At 46.7% G+C, this 23,307-nt stretch overlaps 7 protein-coding genes across 8 annotated transcripts; all 7 read right to left on the bottom strand.

Moving 5' to 3' along the window:
* Positions 1-2,639: 2,639 nt before the first annotated feature.
* On the bottom strand, positions 2,640-2,990 carry LOC104578945 (uncharacterized). The gene has a single exon (XM_010226525.2). The coding sequence runs from the start codon at positions 2,988-2,990 to the stop codon at positions 2,640-2,642; it is 351 nt and encodes a 116-aa protein (XP_010224827.1).
* Positions 2,991-6,781: 3,791 nt separating this feature from the next.
* LOC104578943 (feather keratin 1) lies at positions 6,782-7,132 on the bottom strand. Its single transcript, XM_010226522.2, has one exon. The coding sequence runs from the start codon at positions 7,130-7,132 to the stop codon at positions 6,782-6,784; it is 351 nt and encodes a 116-aa protein (XP_010224824.2).
* Positions 7,133-11,229: 4,097 nt separating this feature from the next.
* On the bottom strand, positions 11,230-12,020 carry LOC104578944 (feather keratin 1). Its single transcript, XM_088535382.1, has 2 exons — positions 11,887-12,020; positions 11,230-11,550 (listed from the first exon to the last, which is right to left on the bottom strand). The coding sequence occupies exon 2, from the start codon at positions 11,524-11,526 to the stop codon at positions 11,230-11,232; it is 297 nt and encodes a 98-aa protein (XP_088391508.1). The 5' UTR covers positions 11,527-11,550; positions 11,887-12,020.
* A 2,249-nt stretch (positions 12,021-14,269) lies between these two features.
* Positions 14,270-14,896, bottom strand: LOC148592222 (feather keratin 1). 2 transcript variants are annotated; one of them, XM_088535372.1, is made up of 2 exons: positions 14,757-14,896; positions 14,270-14,590 (listed from the first exon to the last, which is right to left on the bottom strand). In XM_088535372.1, exons 1-2 carry the CDS (start codon positions 14,859-14,861, stop codon positions 14,270-14,272), a joined length of 426 nt encoding a protein of 141 aa, XP_088391498.1. In that variant the 5' UTR covers positions 14,862-14,896. The 2 variants fall into 2 exon arrangements, with proteins under 2 accessions (XP_088391498.1, XP_088391497.1); XM_088535371.1 differs by lacking the exon at positions 14,757-14,896 and having other exon boundaries at positions 14,270-14,566.
* A 2,035-nt stretch (positions 14,897-16,931) lies between these two features.
* Positions 16,932-17,243, bottom strand: LOC104578942 (feather keratin 1). Its single transcript, XM_010226521.2, has one exon. The coding sequence runs from the start codon at positions 17,226-17,228 to the stop codon at positions 16,932-16,934; it is 297 nt and encodes a 98-aa protein (XP_010224823.1). The 5' UTR covers positions 17,229-17,243.
* A 2,555-nt stretch (positions 17,244-19,798) lies between these two features.
* On the bottom strand, positions 19,799-20,110 carry LOC148592221 (feather keratin 1). Its single transcript, XM_088535376.1, has one exon. It carries the CDS (start codon positions 20,093-20,095, stop codon positions 19,799-19,801), a length of 297 nt encoding a protein of 98 aa, XP_088391502.1. The 5' UTR covers positions 20,096-20,110.
* A 2,185-nt stretch (positions 20,111-22,295) lies between these two features.
* On the bottom strand, positions 22,296-22,607 carry LOC148592220 (feather keratin 1). The gene has a single exon (XM_088535375.1). The coding sequence runs from the start codon at positions 22,590-22,592 to the stop codon at positions 22,296-22,298; it is 297 nt and encodes a 98-aa protein (XP_088391501.1). The 5' UTR covers positions 22,593-22,607.
* Between the last annotated feature and the right edge of the window lie 700 nt (positions 22,608-23,307).

Below are 23,307 nucleotides of genomic sequence, written 5' to 3'. Positions count from 1 at the left end.
CTCCCTGCTGATTTCTTTTGTTCAGCTCTAAGACCTGCTGACTTGTTTGGGTCACAAAGGTGATTAGAAGAACCTCTCTGGCTAGCTTGTCTCTGAACCCCCCCGCTCAGCACATTTCATAACTTCCCACTGGGGCAGAACTTTCCCTTTTGTGTAAAAACTCTTCCCAATTACCTCACTCAGAGCAAAAAGATAAATATGCTACAATATGATAGAGCAAAAGTTATAAAACTAGAAATTATCAAGGTATAAATTTGCATTGTAGAAAGAGAATAGATGGATACAGACTTACCTTATTCACCAAGGCAAGAAGGCAAGAGAAATGGATGGAAGAGCCTTGAGTTGCTCAGGTTTTTATACTGCATCCCAAGTTGCCCAACAGCTTGGGACGTTCTTTGTGCATGAAGTTATTTATGAGCCAGTTCTGATTACATGTATTTTTACCTCAATATTTGTGTTTAATACTGTTTTACTTCCTTATCTTGAGGCATGTATATCTGACCACAAGTTTCTTTCATCTTAAACTATTCTGGCCCAAGTTAATTTCTGGTAACATTGGATGATTAATTCAGAATAATTTATTCTGCCTTCAAAACCCTTTGGGGCCTGTCTGGTGTCATTAAAGGGGATTAAGCAGAGTTTACATAATGCAGTCCCTTGCACCAGCCCTTCTCTCCAAGGTAAATACAGCTTGCAAATCATATAGTATTTCAGCTTTTAATGAGCTGGGTGTCAACACAGACGCACACCTCGTTTGGGGATTTGGGCCCTTAGGGAAGAGGAGAGACAGGGAGTTTTCCAGAAAATGACCAGAAACACAAGCACAATGTAAATGCAGCTCAGAAAAGGAGCTGCACAGTGAGAACGGGCAGAAAATGAGGAATCAAAAAGCTGTGGTATAATCAGAGAACCTTTAAGACATTGCTTTTTTGACATGGAAGAAGAAACAAAAGAATATAAGCCCAGTCTAAGGGGATAATATCAAAATATTGTACTTCTGTGGAAATTTCTGAGGCACAAATTTTATGAATATACGATTCTCTCAGACTGGCTCTAATTTCTTCGCTTGGTATCGTCTTTTCTGCCACTTTGCTCTGTTTTCTGCATTGTGCAACCAATAGAAATCAAACTTTTTCTCCAAGGAGGACTTACAGAATGAATAGTAAAGGGCTAAAAAACATAAACCATCCTTGGTACTGAGATCAGTACTCAGGTGTTTTCTCTCCTTGCATTTTAACTACTGAGACATGTAAATCATCTCTAAATTATAAGCGTCTTTGTTAAGATCCCCTGGGAACAGAATCTGGTTTGGCTTGGTCATAGGCTCCTCATGATCTGAGAACTTCCAAGCTTATCACAAAATTTTATTAAAGCTCTAAACATGCCAGATATCATATTATGCAGAAATTTAAGATATGTGACACAGACTTAAACTCTCTTATTGCTTATATAAGATTTGGGAATGAAGTTGGGATTTTGGGGGAGTGAAGTTGGGAGTTTCTGTTTGTTTGTTTGTTTTTCCCAAGTTCTGCTTGGAAAATACAAAATAATCCTTTTATTCAGCTTCAGGCTGGGTACCTCTGCATAATGTTGTTGTTTGTATTGCAAGTCCCTCATGTATTGTTTGCTGCATTGTTGCTTGAGCCCAGACACAGAATAAGATGTCCCGTACGCCCCATCTAAGATCTCTGGTAGAGGCAGAATCTGGGACTTGAACCTCCCAGCTACACGTCCCTGAAGACAGACGTCCCCAAATCCCATATGCTGTAAATGGTCTCCAGGGCTGCTACCTCATGATAGTATTGTTCATTGTGAATGTTATTCAAATATTGTTAAGAAGAACTTAAAAATAGTCAAAGTTTGAGGTTTGTTTTTGCATCTTGCTGTGGTCTAATAATCTTAAACAATTTATGTTACAATTCCTCCTTTTGTGAAAAAATAAATGTAACTAACTACTGCATGCAGATTGGTGGAGTATTTCTGCAGGGACTGGTTTAGTGTGGTTTTTACCATGGAGGTAAAGAGGGTTCCTCTAAATCAGTATTATGCAGCAAATTCTTGATCTGGAAGAGCACGTCTTGTGGAAATGATCTCTTGGAATAGAGGCAGCGAGCCAGATTATTTATATGTGATCAATGTGAAATAAAAAGAAAAGTAACTTTCATTTAAAAAAGAAAACCTTGAAACAGTAAGAAATTTTATCTAGTGCAAGCTGCTAGTTGGGACTACAGACCGAACAAACACCAGAAGACTTAGATTATGATGCAACATGACTTTAATTATGAAAAGTAGAATAAAAAAGTGTGAAGTATAAGGGATATATTTCCAGGCTTCAATAAGAAAAGCACTAATACGCCTTTTCATCCTGGGTCTCTTCTTTTTTCAGCCTGCTCTGGCAACCAAGTCCATGCAACAGCAGTAGAAAAGCAAACATTTCTTTAGAAATATAAAGCATAAAAAGAGTAAAACAAACAAAGGCCTGATTTTAGGCAATGCCAAGCTCTCACAATTCCATTAATGGCAGGGGGAGTTGTGGGCACCCAGCACTATGTCCAAAAACCACGGCCATGATCTCAATCCTGCATCCGGGTCCTGCTTCAGTATTTCTGGTTCTTCCTTCTTGCATCTTCTCCAGAGCTTCAGTATGGCCCATAGAAGCCACTGCGGTAGGCGTTGTAGCGACGGATGGGCTGACTGAACCCACTGCCTAAGCCCGAATAGCCCAAGCTCCCCAATCCCAAGGAGCTACCGGAGTTGATGGGAACTCCCTCGGCGCTGAGGATGCTCCCAACGGCCGCAGAGGTGGAGGATCCCACGGCCGTGTTCTGCGGGAAGGAGCTGAGGATGGGGCCGGGCAGGGTCACCGCCACCGGAGAGGGCTGGATCACGTAGGTCGAGTCCTGGCACTGCCTCACACAGGGCTCGTTGCAGCTGTTGGCCAGCGGCGTCGGGCCGCAGGGGGCAGGAGGACACACATCATAGCAGGACATGTCTGCGGGATGCAGGTAAAGCTGAAAAAGGGAAGAAATCACGTGCAATATAGAATCTGTGTTAAAGCTGTCAGCTGCCTAGGTAACATATTTGAAAAGTAACTATAGAGAGTGGTAATGACTTATTAGACAAAAAACACAGTAGTTTGAAAATAACATAGAGCAATCTGGTTTCCTTTTCTCTTTATCAGCACTGCCCCTTATCCCAGCACTGGAATTTTGTTCAACCAAGAGCACTGGGAGCCTTGTAAAAAATCATGTTTAAGAGAAGTTCTTTGCTCCCAGACATCTTATAAATGGAACTGAACAGGTAAATCTGGAGCGGGGAAAGGATTTTTTTTTCCAGATCAGAAGTTTCTACCCTAGTTAGAGTCTGATGAAATTGAGTCTACTGGAATAAACATTTTCCTGTCCATGGAAAAGAGAAGTTTAGATAGATTCAGGAATTCAAAATAGTTACAGATTCTGAAAATGAGACTTCATATTTCCATCCAGGCCCTTTTATTTCTAGTTTTGACTGGCCTCTAGAATGGATCATGAAGCTGCTTATTTCGGGAATGTCGTTCTTGCCTGGATGCTCCAAGTCCTGTATCAGCATGCCCTGTATGAATTATTCCTTTCTTTTTGAAGGAAGTAAACCTTTCTAATTTTCTTCCCCAAAAGAGAAAAAGCTAGCAACCCTCTAATATTTATCAAGAACTAAGGACAAAATAAAAGTAGTCATCAAAGTAAAAACTTAACATTAAAAAGACAATGGTAGGTTCAGACTTACCTTTTCACCAGGGCAAAAAAGGCAAGAGAAGTGGATGGAAGAGTCTGGGGTTGTATAGGCTTTTATACTCTATCCAGACTGCCTGAGGTTCTGAAACATGGATTATGCATGGAATTATTTAATGATCAGTACTTTTGCATGCAAAATCTACCAAGCTAGTTAAACATTTTATTTTAAAATATCATTTTGTATTTCTCTGTTTTTCCCCTCACTTATTACATTCCACCACAGACATCTTTCATCTTCAACCTTATGCACTCTCCTAATTCTTTGGAATACTGTGATGATTCATCTGAACTGCAGCAATAATTATATTGCCTCCTAAGGCCAATGGGCTACTTATGTTTCATTTTGGTCTTCAGGACACAGCTTAACAAGAGCATGTGCGACGCAATGTCCTTACTCAAGACTTCACTCCTTTAGGTGAACAATCATGTCCTCAACAGGACTGAGTTCAATTCCTAAGCATTTGCATTTCAAGGACTCAGCCTGACCACAAGACTAGATGTATAACAGATATTCCCAATTTTTATACATCTGCACCATTTCAATCCCACGCAATTCAGAAAAGAACCAAATTTCCATGAGTATTGCAAAGGCCAAGGAAATTCTGATCAGAGATGCAACACTTTCTAGATCTGCTCAAGCTAACTCATGTTTTTTCAAGTCTGTATAAACACAGCTAATGCAAACATATGTAAGAACGTAATTTTTTTTTTAACCTAATCAAAATTTTATCTGCTTGTTCCTCTTTAAGGTGACAAGCAATCACATTTTAATGAGAGAGTTTGCTGAGTCAATCCTATTACTTTGGGACATTTATTAACTGCCTCTAATTCTGGATCTGATTTCCATGCAGTCTTTCATCTGAGGAATCACCATTACTCATGCTTAAAACCCCAGGAAGCCATAGGAATGTGCAGCAATTTTCATGTCAAATTGAATATGAATGCGTATGTTAAGATAGCATTTGAGTATTGGTTCTTAGAGACAGAACTAAACTAAACTGCGATGTCAGGACAAGTTACACCCAGTAATTTGCCATTATCAGGACATGATTTGCATCCCCTCTGCAGCCAGAATGGCCTATGCTGGCTGCACTCCAGATGACTGGAAATGCTGGCACAAATGGGAAGTATGCAAAGACAAGGAATCAGGTCACCCTAGGTGCCACAACCCCCCAGCAAGAGATGTGAATTAATGCTAAATGAAGGGTGTCTTTAGCTTCAGAAGAACAGAGCCCTCCAATGTCCAGGGCAACCTTTCCCTAATGGCTCAGAACTGCAAAGTTTCGTGCTGCCTAATGTCCATGGGACGCGACACGATGCTAACGTCAGCTAAGCTGAAAGTATGTGACTCAAGATCAAGTCCCAAAATGGGAAAGTTTATTTTATTACAAATTGTCATAACTGATTATATATATTAAAAAAGAGCTTCATCTTTTGCAGATTCCTAGGACATCATGTTCTAATGACTCTTAATAGAAACTTACCTTCTTTTTATTAGAGCCACTGCTCTCTTGTTTCCTCAAAATCTCTGCTATCCAGTGTACTTCTTGTAGTCTTTATACATTTTAAAAATGTTTCCTTACGGAAAGTGAAAGCTATGACTCACTGAGAATTCCTTCCTCTTACATCTATGCAAAGATAGCTAAAGAATGTGAACTTTCCCTCAATTTTTCCCTCTGGGAAGATAAAAAGCTCTTCTTGGAGGGCATATAATATTTCAGAAAGGGACTCATTAAAGATCTAGACATATTTTCATTGATAGTCTGCCAGTTTAGCCGAAGTGGCATTTGGATTTTATGAAAAAGTTTGAAAGTCTTTGGATCTTGCTCTTTGGGGTTAAAGATGGTCAACCAAAACATAACAGCTTCCTTATAAATCACTAATGAGGTTTCACAGTCCAGACTCTTAATTAAAACACCTTGCTAACCAACAGATTGCATTCATAAGAGGCTGGGGAACTAGTAAATTGCAGAAGAGATGACAAATTACTTACATGAATGGAAATTTGTGTCACTCTTATGTTAACTTCAGAGGTGTGACTGTAAAATAGTACAAAGCATTCAAATGATCCATAAGTGTCTGAGATGAAAGGACCTCTGAAGAAGGCTTTTCATCTGATGTCAGGATGCGACCAGACTGGAACATAAACCATAAACAAAACAATTTAACTGCTGGGGACAATTTATCCAACAACAAAAATTATGTGATAGCCAGAATTGTTTGAAGTATAAAAAAAGCCTCAACTCCTCCCTAAAAATCAGAACATCTTCAGAATTTCCTGGAGATCTGTTGCTTTAGTATCCACAATGAATGTGCGAATTCTGTTTTTTAATCGCATGTCCTTACTTTCACAGAGAATACTTTACCCAGGAGTTTCCTAAAGCTTTTTAATGTATAAAACTAGATTTCAGCTGCATAATACAGTATTTTCTCAACTGTGAATTCTGAATGTATCCTGTTCAACTCTCTTTAGTGTAGCATTCATTTCGCCTTTATGCTTTGTAGTAGTCATCTACACAGTGATGAATTTCTCCCAAAGATACAAAAGGAAGGAGAAGGGAAAGAAAAATAAGAGAAGACGTGGGATTTAGTAAAGGGGAACTTTAATAACACCAAAGAGCAGCATAAAAAGTGCAAAGCAGCAGGCTTTAATTTGGCAAGAATGACACATCTCATGGTGACATGTGCCACGAACAGCACTCTTCTCTCAGTGGAGCATTTTGCCTTGACAATCAAGTCCATTCTACCGTCTAAATTTTAAGTTCTAAACCAGGCACTATCAAACGCAGTGATGCACAGCAGAGCTACATCCTTGTGTAGAAATATAAAGTAGTATAACAAGAGGAGGGGCCTGATTTTAAGCGATGTCAAGCTCTCATAGCTCCATTAATGGCAGGGGGAGTTGTGGGCACCCAACACCTTGTCTGCAAACCATGGCCATGAGCTCCGTCCTGCATCCAGGTCCTGCTTCAGTATTTCTGGTCCTTCCTTCTCACATCGTCTTCAGAACTTCAGCATGGCCCATAGAAGCCACTGCGGTAGGTGTTGTAGCGACGGTAGGGCCGGCTGTACCCACTGCCTAAGCCTGAATAGCCCAAGCTCCCCAATCCCAAGGAGCTACCAGAGGAGATGGGGACCCCCCCAGTACTGAGAGCGCTCCCAACGGCTGCGGATGCTGAGGATCCCACAGTGGTGTTCTGTGGGAAGGAGCTGAGGATGGGGCCGGGCAGGGTGACCACCACGGGAGAGGGCTGGATGACCACGGTTGAGTCCTGGCACTGCCGCACGCAGGGCTCATTGCAGCTGTTGGCCAGGGGGGTTGGTCCGCAGAGGGTGGGAGGGCAGCGTTCGTAGCAGGACATGTCTGCGGGGTGGAGGTAAAGCTGAAATACAGAACCAGAAACACATGCAGCAGAGGCACCGCACCACACTCGGGTTAATCCAATTCAAGCACCACAGTATAAGGACCTGTATAAGTCACGTTGAGTCGAATATTGAAGGTAAGTGACTTCAGAGCTATTCAATAAGAAGAGGAAAGCTGAAATAGCTCTCAGATCCTGATTAGTGATCTGTGACCTTAGGTTTAGTATTTTGAATGGCTGAAAACTTGTAGTTCTACATAATTGTTTTCTAAAACCTCAGTCCTTCCTAGTTTCGTTGTTCATCAGTTGTTTCTTCTGGCATTTTATTCATGTTAACCTTCCTGTTTCCTCCTATGCCCAATATTAGATCCATCATAATCAAAATGGGAACACCAAGGAAGCTTTCTATGGGAAGAAAGCATGGAATAAATAGCATGGAATGCAGTTCTGGATGAAATCTCTGAAGACAAATGTATTCATATCCCTTATAAACACTGCAGTTTTCTGTTCATATCAACTCGGCTGAAATTGCAAAATTTAGTGGTAGTGACAGTGGTCCCTAAAGATATAAAATGCAACTTGTTCCTTTAAAGATGGCTGAGCACATAGGTCAGGCTATTCAGTTTGTTAATCTCTAATATTAATAGTATTGGAATTTGCTAAGTCACTTAATGCAGTTGAATACTCATATTTGAATAAATTTATATCCACATTTCAAAGATCTGTGTGGTCAAGGCTGACCTCCAGAAATACCTGCAACTCAAGCAACAAAAAAAGTATTTTTTTTTTTAATGGAAGAAGTCTCCCCTCACTACAGTCCAGCACCTAGAACACCTTAGAGAAAAAAAAAAAAAAGGTACAACCTATTGTTATGACAGCAAGAATTCAGTACATAAAGAAGAAGGAGATTTGAACCAACCTTGTCCACCAAACAGAAAAGGGTAAGAGAAGTGGAAGGAAGAATCCTGAGCTGAGGTAGCTTTTATACTGCATCTCTGATGGCCTGAGGACCACAGACACACTTTGAGCCTGAAATTACTTACAAACAAGTAGTCCCTAATGCAAAACGCTTCCAACTGATTAAATATCTTTTCCTCACTCTTCTCTACTTTGTTTTCATTTCCTGGTCTTCAGACAGACATGCATATTTCATCATACAAGTTTCTCTGATCTTATGGCATTATAGGCCAAAACTATTCCTGTGCTACTCACCAAGATGAAGCTTAGGAAGAAGTCCTAAGAAGTTTCCTAAGATATATGATTTATCATTCATTTTTTTTTTCCTCCTATGGATAGTACACCTTTAAATCTTTAATAAACTCCACCAATATTGATAAAGGTGTGACTCCAGTTGAGCACAATAAGAACATATATGCTTCTTTTTTTGGGTCCTGCAAAGACACACAGGCATACATACATGTGAAATCCCACCGGAGTCTTCAAGAAAGAATCAGATCTCCATGTTTTTTTTAAAAAAAAAAAGAAAAAAGAAAAGAAAAAAGAAAAATCACTCTTTCATCAAATACTGATAGCAGCAGAAATAGCTCCCTGGGTGGAGCTTCAAAATGCTTTATATCTTTCATTAACAAGGCACACACTCATCTTCTGCAGAGTTTCAGCTGCTCTTTGTATTTCAGTGGCATTAGCTAAAGTGACTAACTGACATTAAAAAATTTCACTTCCTTTCCAGGTCTGAACAACTCTCTCAGGCCACAAACACTTGGCAAAATTGTATTTGAAACATATTTTTCTGTAACAACAGGTACTTATGGGCAACCTCGAGAATTAACTTGCCTGTAAAACTTGCAACAACATCCACAGAAGTTTTCAACACTTTTGTTCTGCTTTCTTCTATTAATATGAGAGCTTCTCTATGGTTCAGGATGTCATGTTTTCAAACAAGCTCATCAAAGATCACTAGCATTTTCAAAAAGACTCACGAACTGTCTCCTGACAGTGACGTGGCTCCATACTGGGTGTACTGGCTCAAAGAGCTCATCTAGGAGACATGGAGATCTCACCAGAGACCAGACTAGAGACTGGCAATTGCTCTTAACTGGGTCAGGGATGGAACTGCACACAGAGTGCCTTGAATATGATTTTTAGATTGTACTCTCAATCTACCCACAAAAGTACCCACAAATTCTGAAGATGAAAGCTTTTTAATAGGCCCAGCACGCTTCTCATGCAAAGCCAGGATGAACCTAGACTGGAAAACAAAAACAAAACAATTTCATTATCCAAAAAAAAAAAAACCTGAAAAAAGCATTATGTGGGAACTAATTAATTCACACAAAGAAAGGATGTCTCAGTAGTCCCAAGCAGACTGAGAATTTGGGAAGAAGTTCTTAGTGTATCTGTTCCTCTGATCTTGACTTGCAAAGGGAATGTAGCTTTCAAATTAATAGCACATTTACTAAAGACTTGATTTCCTGCACAAATGCTCTGTGTCTCCATGTAGCCTTAGCTCTAAGACACTTCTAAAATTATTATTAGCAGCATAGGCACAGGAGAGAAGACGTTTCACTTCCACAACAAACACCATGAAGGCACCTTCGAATACACGAGTTTGGCGGACAAAGGCCACAGGCCACACAGGCCTAGTTAGTTCATCCTCCTGAACCTCATTTCTATACTCCTCATGTTTTTTTATGTCATTTTCATTTGTATCACAGAAAAATGCCTTACTGTCATCAGAAAGTTCTGATGGTTTGTATCAGAGTAAGACAAATGATTTCTTGGAGATCAGGATAAATATTAATTGCTTCTATCATGCAAATTCTGTGGTCAGAGTACCATATAGACATGTGTGCTTTCCAGGCCGTTCCATGACTTAGGGTAGGATAGCACCTCTTTAAGATGGTAGCTTGAGGCAACAATGACGGTGCCTACAACTAGGTAAAGTGATAAGTGATAGATATTAGACAGAGGTAGGTCTCTGATCAAAAATTGCCTTCTAAGTCTATTTTACTGAAGTTGTGGAAAGGCCTGAAAAGCTTCAAGTATCAAGGATATATCTGGAAATATTTCAGATTGCTCATTCATGTACATTTTCCCTCTTTATTACTGGTGTTCCAATGTGAATTACCTAGAGACTAAGTATTACTGTGCTTGAATTCAGGCCTGGAAGAACAGAGGACTTCAAAGTCCATCACAAAAGTTACTAATGGTCCAGGCATGCAAATGTCTTATTACGCTGCTGAGATTGGAACAATCACTTCATCTTTGAAAGTGAGTCAAGACCACAGCAAATATTTCAGAAAGTATGTCATGTTTTAAAGCTGAAAAGAGTGGTATCCCATCTGATTAAGGGATAAAAAAAGGCTTTCTCAAGTAAATGCTATTTCTAGAACTTCTACATGCCACATTCAAGTTGTTAGAATTTCAAAGATGTCAAATGAATGACACAATCAAAGCCCCTTCAAACTGAAAGAAGAAAATAAGGCCATAGATGTGAAGTAGAATATTTATGGAAAGCTCTTGAACTCATCAGGAACAGTGTAAACAACACAATTCCTTCATTTGGACTGACTCCTGCAGTCTGTTTGATCGATAGCTTCCACCAAGTAGCCCTTCCACCTTGCCTAGCTGTTCCATAAAATGGAAAACTTCACAAAAAGGTGTTGAAAATAAAAAAGGGGAGGAGAAAAACAAATACAGTGAGACTCAAATGAGGATGCCATATTAGTTTAATTACAAAGAAAATTATAATGCATTCTGCAAAAAAAAAAAAAAGGAGTGAAGCCAATTATATCATTAAACCTGAGAGATAGTAAAGGAAGACTCTGCTTTTTGTTAATTCCTGAGTAAAATCCCACCAATGACATCTTAAAAGAACTGCAACATACCAAGACAAATTAAAAATGAAAATCACAGATACAAGGAAAGTCATCAAAAGCAGAAATTTAAAGAATAGCACATCCATTGGCCATGTTTCCAGGCATCACAGGCGGGCAGCCTTGCTTGCCTGCCTCCTTTGCAGGAGGACACAAGGATGCTCATCCCATGGGGAAACTGTGGCCAGCAGCTGCGTCCTCAGTCCAGCACCTGGCTTTGGGGTTCCTGCTTGAGGGGCTCACGGGCCGTCCACGCACAATTTAGTAGGGCAGGCACCTCCTTCCAAAGCTGCGGCCACCCAGGCCAGAGAGACTAAAGCCCCCGGAGGAGATGGGGACTCCCTCCTCACTCAGGATGCTGCCAACAGCAGCAGAGGTGCTGGATCCCACGGCGGTGTTCTGCGGGAAGGAGCTGAGGATGGGGCCGGGCAGGGTGACCACCACGGGAGAGGGCTGGATGACCACGCGGGAGTCCTGGCACTGCCTCACACAGGGCTCGTTGCAGCTGTTGGCCAGGGGGGTTGGTCCGCAGGGACGGCACAGATCGAAGCAGGACATGTCTGCGGGATGGAGGTGCACCTGGAAGAGAGGGCAGGGAAAACACGGACAGCGTGTGAGGAGCAGCCGGAGCACAGGGAGAGCCAGGGAAAAGGCATCAGCTGTGGAGCAGGGAGAAGATGCACAAAAAGGAGGAGAGTTTTCAGAGATGAGGCCCATCGGTTCCCCTGAGAAGGCAGCACAAGACCTTCTCCCAAGTCCCCTGCCAATGGCTGAGAGTCAAGAAAAAGGAGCAAGACAAAGTAGCAAGGCTCATACGAAAACAAGCAGCAAGGCAGGAACTCCATGGAAACACACAGAACAAAGAGAAGACAGAGGAAAAAGAAGAGAAAGAAGCAGAGAGGATCTCAGCTCACCTTGCTCACCAAGGAGGAGAAGGCAAGAGGAGTGGATGAGAGAGCTTGCAGTTGGGCTGCCTTTTATACTCGTTCAAATGCCTGGGGCCCAGAGACACCCTCTGTGCATGTCATCTGTTTACCAACATGCTCATCTGGCATGCAAGAAGCCTCAATTAAGGAAATGGGACATTGGTTTTTGTTCCCTGCAACATTGCCTTTTCATTTCCACCTTAAAGACGTGTCCATTCCATCATACAAGTCCTTTCAAGTGACTGTATTAGAGGCCAAAAGGTTTCCTGGGGAAATTGTATGCAATTGCAGACAGAAGATGAAGGCAAAGAGAAGGAGCAGTCATCCCCATGAGCAGATGCCGTCCAATATTGCTTCAAGGGCTTTCTTTAAGCCTTTGCCTAACAAAGGAGGCTTCATTTCATTCCAAAACTGTCATAAAGCCTTCCAGTGCCTTTTCTATAAGGGGACTATTCATATCCAATCCACCCACAAACACACAAGTTTACTCAAGCTTTCATTCCAAGCAGGGTAGGTATGCTCGAGGGGTATTCAAAACCTCAGAAATAAAGCACTACTCTGCAGAAATTAACATGCCCTTCTTTTTTTTTTGTCTTCTCACCGCTCTCAGTACCCCTTAAGCTCTCAAAATACCAGAACCAGCATGTTTTTACAGGAAAAAAGTGGCCATTCCACACTTAGGGTATTAACCATTTATATTAAGTTGGGACGACTAAAAATAAACAAAGGCAAATCCTGAGGACACAAATATTTGCTAATTCCTCACCATACCCATGCCACAACTCCAGCTTGGGCCATACATACTGACTGAACACCAAGCACATCCACACACGTCATGGGACTTGCTCATCACACCAAGTCCCCCTCAGAAGCAAGGGTGCTCTTGGACTCACCGCTGTGACAAGGGAGGAGAAGCCCGAGTGAGCCTCGGGACGCATACCAGGAGGAAGACACAACACTTGGAAGTGCATTTCCCAGGACAGGAGGAAGGATGGGAATAACAGTGCTGAGTGAGGCACCACAGACATCCTCACACAGGCTCAGCCATGTCCTCCTTCCTAAAGGCTAGGAAAGAGCATGCCCAGAGCAGGCTGGAACTCCATCAGAGGAGTGGAGATCCTCCTCCCTATCACACAGACTCAAGTCAGCTTCCTAATGGAGGGAAATGAAGGCAGCTGTGAAGGTGCACAGGCCTTCCCTGAAGATGGCAGGTGGATGCAATCAAACCAAGGAAATGGGCTTGCACAAGAGAGCACCTGTGTGCCTCAGATACCATGCCAAGGGTGCAGCAATCCATGCATTGGAAAGAAAGACTTCCTCCTTCCAAAGAGGAAGCGGTCATTTATGGAAACAGAGAAAGACCTCCCTTTTGTCTTCAGGACCCTTTACATGTCCTTTTCCCCCAAACACACAAGCCCATGCATCGATTCACCTATCTCCTGCCTTTCAGAACTCCCACGGTCAAACCTACTCATAGGCAGGCCCTGCCCAAAGGGTCTAGTGCTCTGCAACACTCTGTGTGTGTGATCAAGAGCTGAGGATGCAGTTAGTATCCCTTACAAGATTTTCTCAAAGGTTCTCGGTTCAGATATGGGTGCTGGAGTTAGCAAGCATAGAGATGGGTTACAGCTGGACCTGCAGAGGTAGGACAGAGAGCCACCTTGGAAAGATGGGAGTACAAGAAAGGATTTCCTGGGAGAAAGAGCCAACCTGGAGTTGATGGCCAAGGGAGCTGGAGAGTTTGGGAAGTCTTCATCAACTATAGAGGACAGTCACCCTTCGTCCCCCTGCTCCCAATCGTCCAGGAGGGAAGCAAGAAAGGAAGGGGGTCCACCTCATTCCTTTAGCACATCCAAGAACCCTCCCCAGCATCACATATTGCCCAGGGCATCTTGGGAGGACAACCCAAGAGAGGAGGAGGAAACACGAGGAGACTCATATTAGGATGCAACAACACTTTAATGAGTCAAAAGAGTGAAATAGACAAGCACATGGTGGAAGGGAGGCCGTCTCGGGAACAGCGAGGCCGGTCCAAGACAGACACCCCTTGAGCACACATCTTCCAGCCGTGCCAGAGGGCCAGGGGCTGAGAGCAGGGCCCTGCGAGCCTTGCTTCAGGATGAGCCCATGGCACAGGGCAGCAGGAGACATCTAGGACTCATGATGAAGAGAAGAAAGTGGGAGAAGAAGAGCACATCCATTGGCCATGTTTGCAGGCATCACAGGCGGGCAGCCTTGCTTGCCTGCCTCCTTTGCAGGAGGACACAAGGATGCTCATCCCATGGGGAAACTGTGGCCAGCAGCTGCATCCTCAGTCCAGCACCCCCTGCTTTGGGGTTCCTGCTTGAGGGGCTCACGGGCCGTCCACGCACAATTTAGTAGGGCAGGCACCTCCTTCCAAAGCTGCGGCCACCCAGGCCAGAGAGGCTAAAGCCCCCGGAGGAGATGGGGACTCCCTCCTCACTCAGGATGCTGCCAACAGCAGCGGAGGTGCTGGATCCCACGGCGGTGTTCTGCGGGAAGGAGCTGAGGATGGGGCCGGGCAGGGTGACCACCACGGGAGAGGGCTGGATGACCACGCGGGAGTCCTGGCACTGCCTCACACAGGGCTCGTTGCAGCTGTTGGCCAGGGGGGTTGGTCCGCAGGGACGGCACAGATCGAAGCAGGACATGTCTGCGGGATGGAGGTGCACCTGGAAGAGAGGGCAGCGAAAACACGGGCAGCGTGTGAGGAGCAGCCGGAGCACAGGGAGAGCCAGGGAAAAGGCATCATCTGTGGAGCACTGAGGAGTACCCGGAGAGCAGGAGGGAGAGGAGACCAAGGAAGAAGAGGGGAGGCAGAGGGGATCTCAGCTCACCTTGTTCACCAAGGAGGAGAAGGCAAGAGGAGTGGATGATTGAGCTTGGAGTTGGGCTGCCTTTTATACTAGTTCGAATGCTTGGGGCCCAGAGACGCCCTCTGTGCATGTCATCTGTTTACCAACACTCTCATCTTGCATGTAAAAAATCCCAATTAAGGAAATGAAGACGCAGGTTTTTGTTCCCTGCAACATTGCCTTTTCATTTCCACGTTAAAGACGTGCCCATTCCACCATGCACGTCCTTTCAAGTGGCTATATTAGAGGTCAAGACATTTCCTGGTGAAACTACACATCAGGGCAGACAGATGATGCAGCAAATGACACGGATCTGTCCAGTCTTGTCAGACAATGTCAGCCTCTTACCCTCTAGGGCCTTGATTTAAGGCTTGGTACAATGAATGGCATAATTGCTTGTTAAATCCACAGCCAGAAAATCATGGACCTCCTTCTGCAGGGACTGGCTACATCGTCTCCTCCACCTACCTTCACCATCTTGCTGTCTTAGAAGTAAATCCTACAGGTTGGTGTGACTCTGATGTTGAGTTTTGATTCCCAAATTGTGCAGAGGCAAACATGGTCTGGGAGACTCAGAAAAAGAAACTGCTCGAGGGAAGTAGACATCAGGGCTTATGTTACTTCCCCTTAATCACCTTAATACACCCTGAGGCAGTTTCCTAAGTGGTCTTGGTGATCTGACATTTGGACTTGCATAGAAAGAGCCTGCAAAAGGCTCCAGCATCCTGCCACACTCTGATTGATGATCAAGAGCTGCATATGCTGCCTTCCCTCCTTGGGGCATCCTCTTACAGCCCCTCACTTCCAACATGACCTCAGGAAGGCCCTACATCAAGGTGGGCATTTTTCTTGAGGGCTTTTCAGCAGAGCAAAGGGCATGGGTTTTGTGGAGGCCAACTCTCCAACAGGGCAGGCCAGGCTGCAGCTCTGCGGAAAGGCCAGACACATTCCCCACACACCGGGTACAGCACAAGAAGTGCTGCTCACTCCACCATACAAAGAAATGGGCGGCACGGAGACAAACTGTGCATGTTTGCATGGAGGGAAAAAGGAGCAGGTGACTTTCCTGCTGCTACATGACCTTCTCGAGGAGGAACCACCACATCCCTGTGCCATGCAATGCCAAGCTATACGCCAGATCCACATAGGGATGCTTCCCTTCATGAAGCTGGTGGTTTTACCATCTGCAGCAGAAAGGTAGAATTGGGAAATAAAAGCTATATCCTACATAACTTCTTTTTTCCTGGATAAAGTGTTAAATAGACACAGTAGAATACAATTAGCGCACTTACAACAGTATGACATGCCACACACAACCTCGAAACTGGTGGTACAGCTGTCTAAGAAAGCTAAAGAGAAACAGAACGGGCAAAGGCAAGAGCAGAAGCAGGAGGATGGCAGGTAGACCTATAGGGTAATAACTGTGTTAGGGATCTCTGTCATGCCTTAGAGGCACCTTGAAGACATGACAGGCTAAGCAAAGATTTCCTGGGAGAAACAGTCAAACTGGAGTTGATGATCAAGGGAGCTGGAGAGTTTGGGAAGTCTACATCACCTACAGAGGACAGTCACCCTTTCTCCCCCTGCTCCCAATCCTCCAGGAAGCAAGCAAGGAAGGAGGTCCACCTCACTCAGCACATCTCAAAACCCTCCCCAGCATCACATATTGCCCAGGGGAGTTTGGGAGGACAACCCAAGAGAGGAGGAAGGAACATGAGGAGACTCATATTAGGATGCAACAACACTTTAATGAGTCAAAAGAGTGAAACAAAGCAGCACATGGTGGTAGGGAGGCCGTCTCGGGAACAGCGAGGCCGATCCAAGACAGACACCCCTTGAGCACACATCTTCCAGCCGTGCCAGAGGGCCAGGGGCTGAGAGCAGGGCCCTGCGAGCCTTGCTTCAGGATGAGCCCATGGCACAGGGCAGCAGGAGACATTTAGGACTCATGATGAAGAGAAGAAAGTGGGAGAAGAAGAGCACATCCATTGGCCATGTTTCCAGGCATCACAGGCGGGCAGCCTTGCTTGCCTGCCTCCTTTGCAGGAGGACACAGGGATGCTCATCCCATGGGGAAACTGTGGCCAGCAGCTGCGTCCTCAGGCCAGCACCTGGCTTTGGGGTTCCTGCTTGAGGGGCTCACGGGCCGTCCACACACAATTTAGTAGGGCAGGCACCTCCTTCCAAAGCTGCGGCCACCCAGGCCAGAGAGGCTAAAGCCCCCGGAGGAGATGGGGACTCCCTCCTCACTCAGGATGCTGCCAACAGCAGCGGAGGTGCTGGATCCCACGGCGGTGTTCTGCGGGAAGGAGCTGAGGATGGGGCCGGGCAGGGTGACCACCACGGGAGAGGGCTGGATGACCACGCGGGAGTCCTGGCACTGCCTCACACAGGGCTCGTTGCAGCTGTTGGCCAGGGGGGTTGGTCCGCAGGGACGGCACAGATCGAAGCAGGACATGTCTGCGGGATGGAGGTGCACCTGGAAGAGAGGGCAGGGAAAACACGGGCAGCGTGTGAGGAGCAGCCGGAGCACAGGGAGAGCCAGGGAAAAGGCATCAGCTGTGGAGCACTGAGGAGAACCCAGAGAGCAGGAGGGAGAGGAGGCCAAGGAAGGAGAGGAGAGGCAGAGGGGATCTCAGCTCACCTTGTTCACCAAGGAGGAGAAGGCAAGAGGAGTGGATGAGAGAGCTTGCAGTTGAGCTGCCTTTTATACTGGTGCAGATGCTCAGAGACGCCCTCTGTGCATGTCATCTGTTTACCAACACTCCCATCTTGCATTTAAAAAAACCCAATCAAGGAAATGGAGACGCTGGTTTTTGTTCCCTGCAACATTGCCTTTTCATTTCCATGCTCAAGACATGCCCGTTCCACCACTCAGCTCCTTTCAAGTGACTGTATTAAAGGCCTGTAGGCTTCCCTGGAGAATTGCATGGAATTATGGGCAGAAGATGAAGGGAAAGGAAAGGAGACATCCAGCTTCATCAGCCTATGTCAGCTTCTTTCCTCCTGGGGCCCTCTTCTAAGCCTGGTCCCAAACAATCGGGATGGTCTCCTTGTGATCTGGCAGCTCTAGACTGGACTTCCATTTGTGAGAGAGGCCACATCAATGTCCCTCTCAAGCACCGTGGTCACAGCGACTCTTTTTGGCTTCATCATTCTAGGCAGGGCACAACTGCTTCTGTGCAAGCTCTTGCTTTGTTCCTGGGGTGAAGATAGCCTGCTTGCTTTGCAGTTTCCCTTCTCCTCACAGTTTCTATCCTCTCTCATACAACCAACATCCCATGTTTAAGGAAGAAGGACATTCCCCTCCCAAATGATTTTGTGAGTCAGTACTGTACATGTCCTGTGTCCCTCAACAACTGTAGCACATGCTGTGGACTTGCTTTACTTCCTTCTTCCTTGCCATGCCTATGCCAGAACTCCAGCTTGGGCCATACACACTGACTGAACACCAAGCACATCCACACACCTCATCGGAGTCCCTCGCCACAACAAGTCACCCCCAAAACCAAGAGTGCTCTTGGACTCACCGCTGTGACAAGCTGGAGGGGAGTGGAAGTCCAGGTGAGCCCCAGGACACATACCAGGAGGAGGACACAACACTTGGAAGTGCTTTTCCCAGGACGGGAGGAAGGATGGCAGGGACAGAGGAGAATGATAGCACTGAGTGGAGCACTACAGACTTCCTCACACAGGTTGACCACATCCGCCTTCCTAATGGATGGCAAAGAGCATGCCCAGAGCAGGCTGGAACTCCATCAGAGGAGTGGAGATCCTCCTCCCTATCACACAGACTCAAGTCAGCTTCCTAATGGAGGGAAATGAAGGCAGCTGTGAAGGAGCACAGGCCTTCCCTGAAGATGGCAGGTGGAAGCAATCAAACCAAGGAAATGGGCTTGCACAAGAGAGCACCTGTGTGCCTCAGATGCCAGAGCAAGGGTGCAGCAATCCATGCATTGGAAAGAAAGAGTTCCTCCTTCCAGAGAGGAAGCGGTCATTTATGGAAACAGAGAAAGACCTCCCTTTTGTGTTCAGGACCCTTTACATGTCCTTTCCCCACAAACACACAAGCCCATGCATCAATTCACCTATCTCCTGCCTTTCAGAACTCCCACGGTCAAACCTACTCATAGGCGGGGCCTGCCCAAAGGGTCTAGTGCTCTGCAACACTCTGTGTGTGTGATCAAGAGCTGAGGATGCAGTTAGTATCCCTTACAAGATTTTCTCAAAGGTTCTCGGTTCAGATATGGGTGCTGGAGTTAGCAAGCATAGAGATGGGTTACAGCTGGACCTGCAGAGTTAGGACACAGAGCCACCTTGGAAACATGGGAGTCTAAGAAAGGATTTCCTGGAAGAAACGGCCAATCTGGAGCTGATGGCCAAGAGAGCTGGAGAGGTGGGGAAGTCTTCATCACATATAGAAGACAGTCACCCTTCCTCCCCCTGCTCCCAATCCTCCAGGAGGGAAGAAAGGAGGAAGGAGGTCCACCTCATTCCCTTAGAGCATCCCAGAATCCTCCCCAGAATCACATATTGCGCAGGGCATCTTAGAAGGATAACCCAAGAGAGGAGGAGGAAACACGAGGAGACTCATATTAGGATGCAACAACACTTTAATGAGTCAAAAGAGTGAAACAAAGCAGCACATGGTGGAAGGGAGGCCGTCTCGGGAGCAGCAACGCCGGTCCAAGACAGACACCCCTTGAGCACACATCTTCCACCCGTGCCGGAGGGCCAGGGGCTGAGAGCAGGGCCCTGCGAGCCTTGCTTCAGGATGAGCCCATGGCACAGGGCAGCAGGAGACATCTAGGACTCATGATGAAGAGAAGAAAGTGGGAGAAGAAGAGCACATCCATTGGCCATGTTTTCAGGCATCACAGGCGGGCAGCCTTGCTTGCCTGCCTCCTTTGCAGGAGGACACAAGGATGCTCATCCCATGGGGAAACTGTGGCCAGCAGCTGCGTCCTCAGGCCAGCACCTGGCTTTGGGGTTCCTGCTTGAGGGGCTCACGGGCCGTCCACGCTCAATTTAGTAGGGCAGGCACCTCCTTCCAAAGCTGCGGCCACCCAGGCCAGAGAGGCTAAAGCCCCCGGAGGAGATGGGGACTCCCTCCTCACTCAGGATGCTGCCAACAGCAGCGGAGGTGCTGGATCCCACGGCGGTGTTCTGCGGGAAGGAGCTGAGGATGGGGCCGGGCAGGGTGACCACCACGGGAGAGGGCTGGATGACCACGCGGGAGTCCTGGCACTGCCTCACACAGGGCTCGTTGCAGCTGTTGGCCAGGGGGGTTGGTCCGCAGGGACGGCACAGATCGAAGCAGGACATGTCTGCGGGATGGAGGTGCACCTGGAAGAGAGGGCAGGGAAAACACGGGCAGCGTGTGAGGAGCAGCCGGAGCACAGGGAGAGCCAGGGAAAAGACATCAGCTGTGGAGCACTGAGAAGTACCCAGAGAGCAGGAGGGAGAGGAGACCAAGGAAGGAGAGGAGAGGCAGAGGGGATCTCAGCTCACCTTGTTCACCAAGGAGGAGAAGGCAAGAGGAGTGGATGAGAGAGCTTGCAGTTGAGCTGCCTTTTATACTGGTGCAGATGCCCCAGGCTCAGAGACGCTGCTTCTGCATATGATGTGTTTACCAACACGCTCATCTTGCATGCAAAACGTCCCAATTAACGAAATGGGGATGCCTTTTTTTGTTCCCTGCAACATTGCCTTTTCATTTCCGTGCTCAGGACATGCCCATTCTACCACTCAGCTCCTTTCAAGTGTCTGTATTAGAGGCCCACAAGTTTCCTGGGGATATTCCACATCATGGCAGGGACACAGATCAGGCAGAGTAGTGCAACCTCCTGAGCTGATGTCAGCATCTTCCCCTCCAAGGGTAGGCTTCAAACTTTGTCCTAATGGATGCAGTTTGCTCTTCTCCAGACCTGTGATAAAAGACCAGACATTCCTTTTGCCAGGACTGGCCACATCCTTAATTCTCTGTGCTTCCAAGTTCTTTCATGTTGTCTTGGACGTTTTTTCACTTGGGCAGAGCATTCTGACGTGCTTTTAGGCTCTCTTTGGCATCTACCTCGCCTGCAGGAGACTTTGCAGGACGAGTTTTGTGTTGTCACATCTCTCAGAATTTCCTAAATGCTTGTTCTGTCTCCTGAACAAGCCCTCCCTATAGATGCATGTTCTTCTCCCATATCACAGTGTAACACAGTATTAGTTACCCACTCCTCAACCTTGCAGACACCTCAGGGTACTCTAAAGGGTGCTTTGTGTCTTCACAGCTCTTGCTTCCTACCCATATGCTGCTGGACAATAGTTCTTGGGCTCTACATACAGCTTTCACAGACAACTCTTGAAATGCTTGGAGATGTTTCCCTATAATTCCCCAACCTCTGCTGAAGGAAAAATCATCCTACATACTAGGGAATATTTTCCTTCTCACAGAAAGCAGCATTCTATGTCTTCAAGATAACCGAGCAAATCAGTATTGTTTGAGGGCATTTTCCCTCACACCCAAGAGCAAAGCAGAACAGAGCCAGCAAGGAAACAATTTCCTACAGGTGCTCAGTAGATCCCCAGGCAGGCACCACCTCCCCTCCAAAACAGACATTCTGCCCAAAGACTCCACTGTCCTGCAACACTCTGCTTGGCATGCGCTTGAAATGCCAATTCCTCCTCCTTGTGAGAACTTCTTCAAGTGTCTTGCCTCGGGTGTGGATACAGGGAGGTTAAGGGGCATTGATGGGATATGGCAGGGCTGGAGAAAGATCTCAAAGGGTTACATCTGCCTTGGATGTCTGTCCTGCCCCAGAGCCACCTTGAAGACATGGCAGGCTAAGCAAAGATTTCCTGGGAGAATCAAGGCCAAGCTAGGGCTGATGGCCAATAGAGCTGGAGGGTTTTGGAAGACTTCATCACCTATCAAGGACAGTCACACCTCCTTTCCCTGCTCCTAATCCTCCAGTAAGCAAGGAATGAGGTGGACCTCCTTCCTTCCCTTAGCACATCCCAGAACCCTCCCCAGCATCACATATTGCCCAGGGCATCTTGGGAGGACAACCCAAGAGAGGAGGAAGGAACACGAGAAGACTCATATTAGGATGCAACAACACTTTATTGAGTCAAAAGAGTGAAACAAAGCAGCACATGGTGGTAGAGAGGCCGTCTCGGGAACAGCGAGGCCGGTCCAAGACAGACACCCCTTGAGCACACATCTTCCAGCCATGCCAGAGGGCCAGGAGCTGAGAGCAGGGCCCTGCGAGCCTTGCTTCAGGATGAGCCCATGGCACAGGGCAGCAGGAGACATCTAGGACTCATGATGAACAGAAGAAAGTGGGAGAAGAAGAGCACATCCATTGGCCATGTTTCCAGGTATCACAGGCAGGCAGCCTTGCTTGCCTGCCTCCTTTGCAGGAGGACACAAGGATGCTCATCCCATGGGGAAACTGTGGCCAGCAGCTGCGTCCTCAGGCCAGCACCTGGCTTTGGGGTTCCTGCTTGAGGGGCTCACGGGCCATCCACGCACAATTTAGTAGGGCAGGCACCTCCTTCCAAAGCTGCGGCCACCCAGGCCAGAGAGGCTAAAGCCCCCGGAGGAGATGGGGACTCCCTCCTCACTCAGGATGCTGCCAACAGCAGCGGAGGTGCTGGATCCCACGGCGGTGTTCTGCGGGAAGGAGCTGAGGATGGGGCCGGGCAGGGTGACCACCACGGGAGAGGGCTGGATGACCACGCGGGAGTCCTGGCACTGCCTCACACAGGGCTCGTTGCAGCTGTTGGCCAGGGGGGTTGGTCCGCAGGGACGGCACAGATCGAAGCAGGACATGTCTGCGGGATGGAGGTGCACCTGGAAGAGAGGGCAGGGAAAACACGGGCAGCGTGTGAGGAGCAGCTGGAGCACAGGGAGAGCCAGGGAAAAGGCATCAGCTGTGGAGCACTGAGGAGTACCCAGAGAGCAGGAGGGAGAGGAGACCAAGGAAGAAGAGGAGAGGCAGAGGGGATCTCAGCTCACCTTGTTCACCAAGGAGGAGAAGGCAAGAGGAGTGGATGAGAGAGCTTGCAGTTGAGCTGCCTTTTATACTGGTGCAGATGCCCCAGGCTCAGAGACGCCCTCTGTGCATGTCTTCTGTTTACCAACACTCTCATCTTGCATTTAAAAAATCCCAATTAAGGAAATGGAGACGCTGGTTTTTGTTCCCTGCAACATTGCCTTTTCATTTCCATGCTCAAGACATGCCTGTTCCACCACTCAGCTCCTTTCAAGTGACTGTATTAAAGACCTGTAGGCTTCCCTGGAGAATTGCATGGAATTATGGGCAGAAGATGAAGGGAAAGGAAAGGAGACATCCAGCTTCATCAGCCCATGTCAGCTTCTTTCCTCCTGGGGCCCTCTTCTAAGCCTGGTCTCAAACAATTGGGATGGTCTCCTTGTGATCTGGCAGCTCTAGACTGGACTTCCATTTGTGAGAGAGGCCACATCAATGTCTCTCTCAAGCACCATGTTCACGGCAACTCTTTTAAGCATCATCATTCTAGACAGG

The sequence above is a fragment of the Tinamus guttatus genome, unplaced genomic scaffold, assembly GCF_059628265.1.
Source record: "Tinamus guttatus ecotype Peru unplaced genomic scaffold, ASM5962826v1 Tinamus_guttatus_pri_ptg000629l, whole genome shotgun sequence".
NCBI classification, from domain to species: domain Eukaryota; kingdom Metazoa; phylum Chordata; class Aves; order Tinamiformes; family Tinamidae; genus Tinamus; species Tinamus guttatus.
This window is presented reverse-complemented; position numbering and strand designations above follow the sequence as displayed.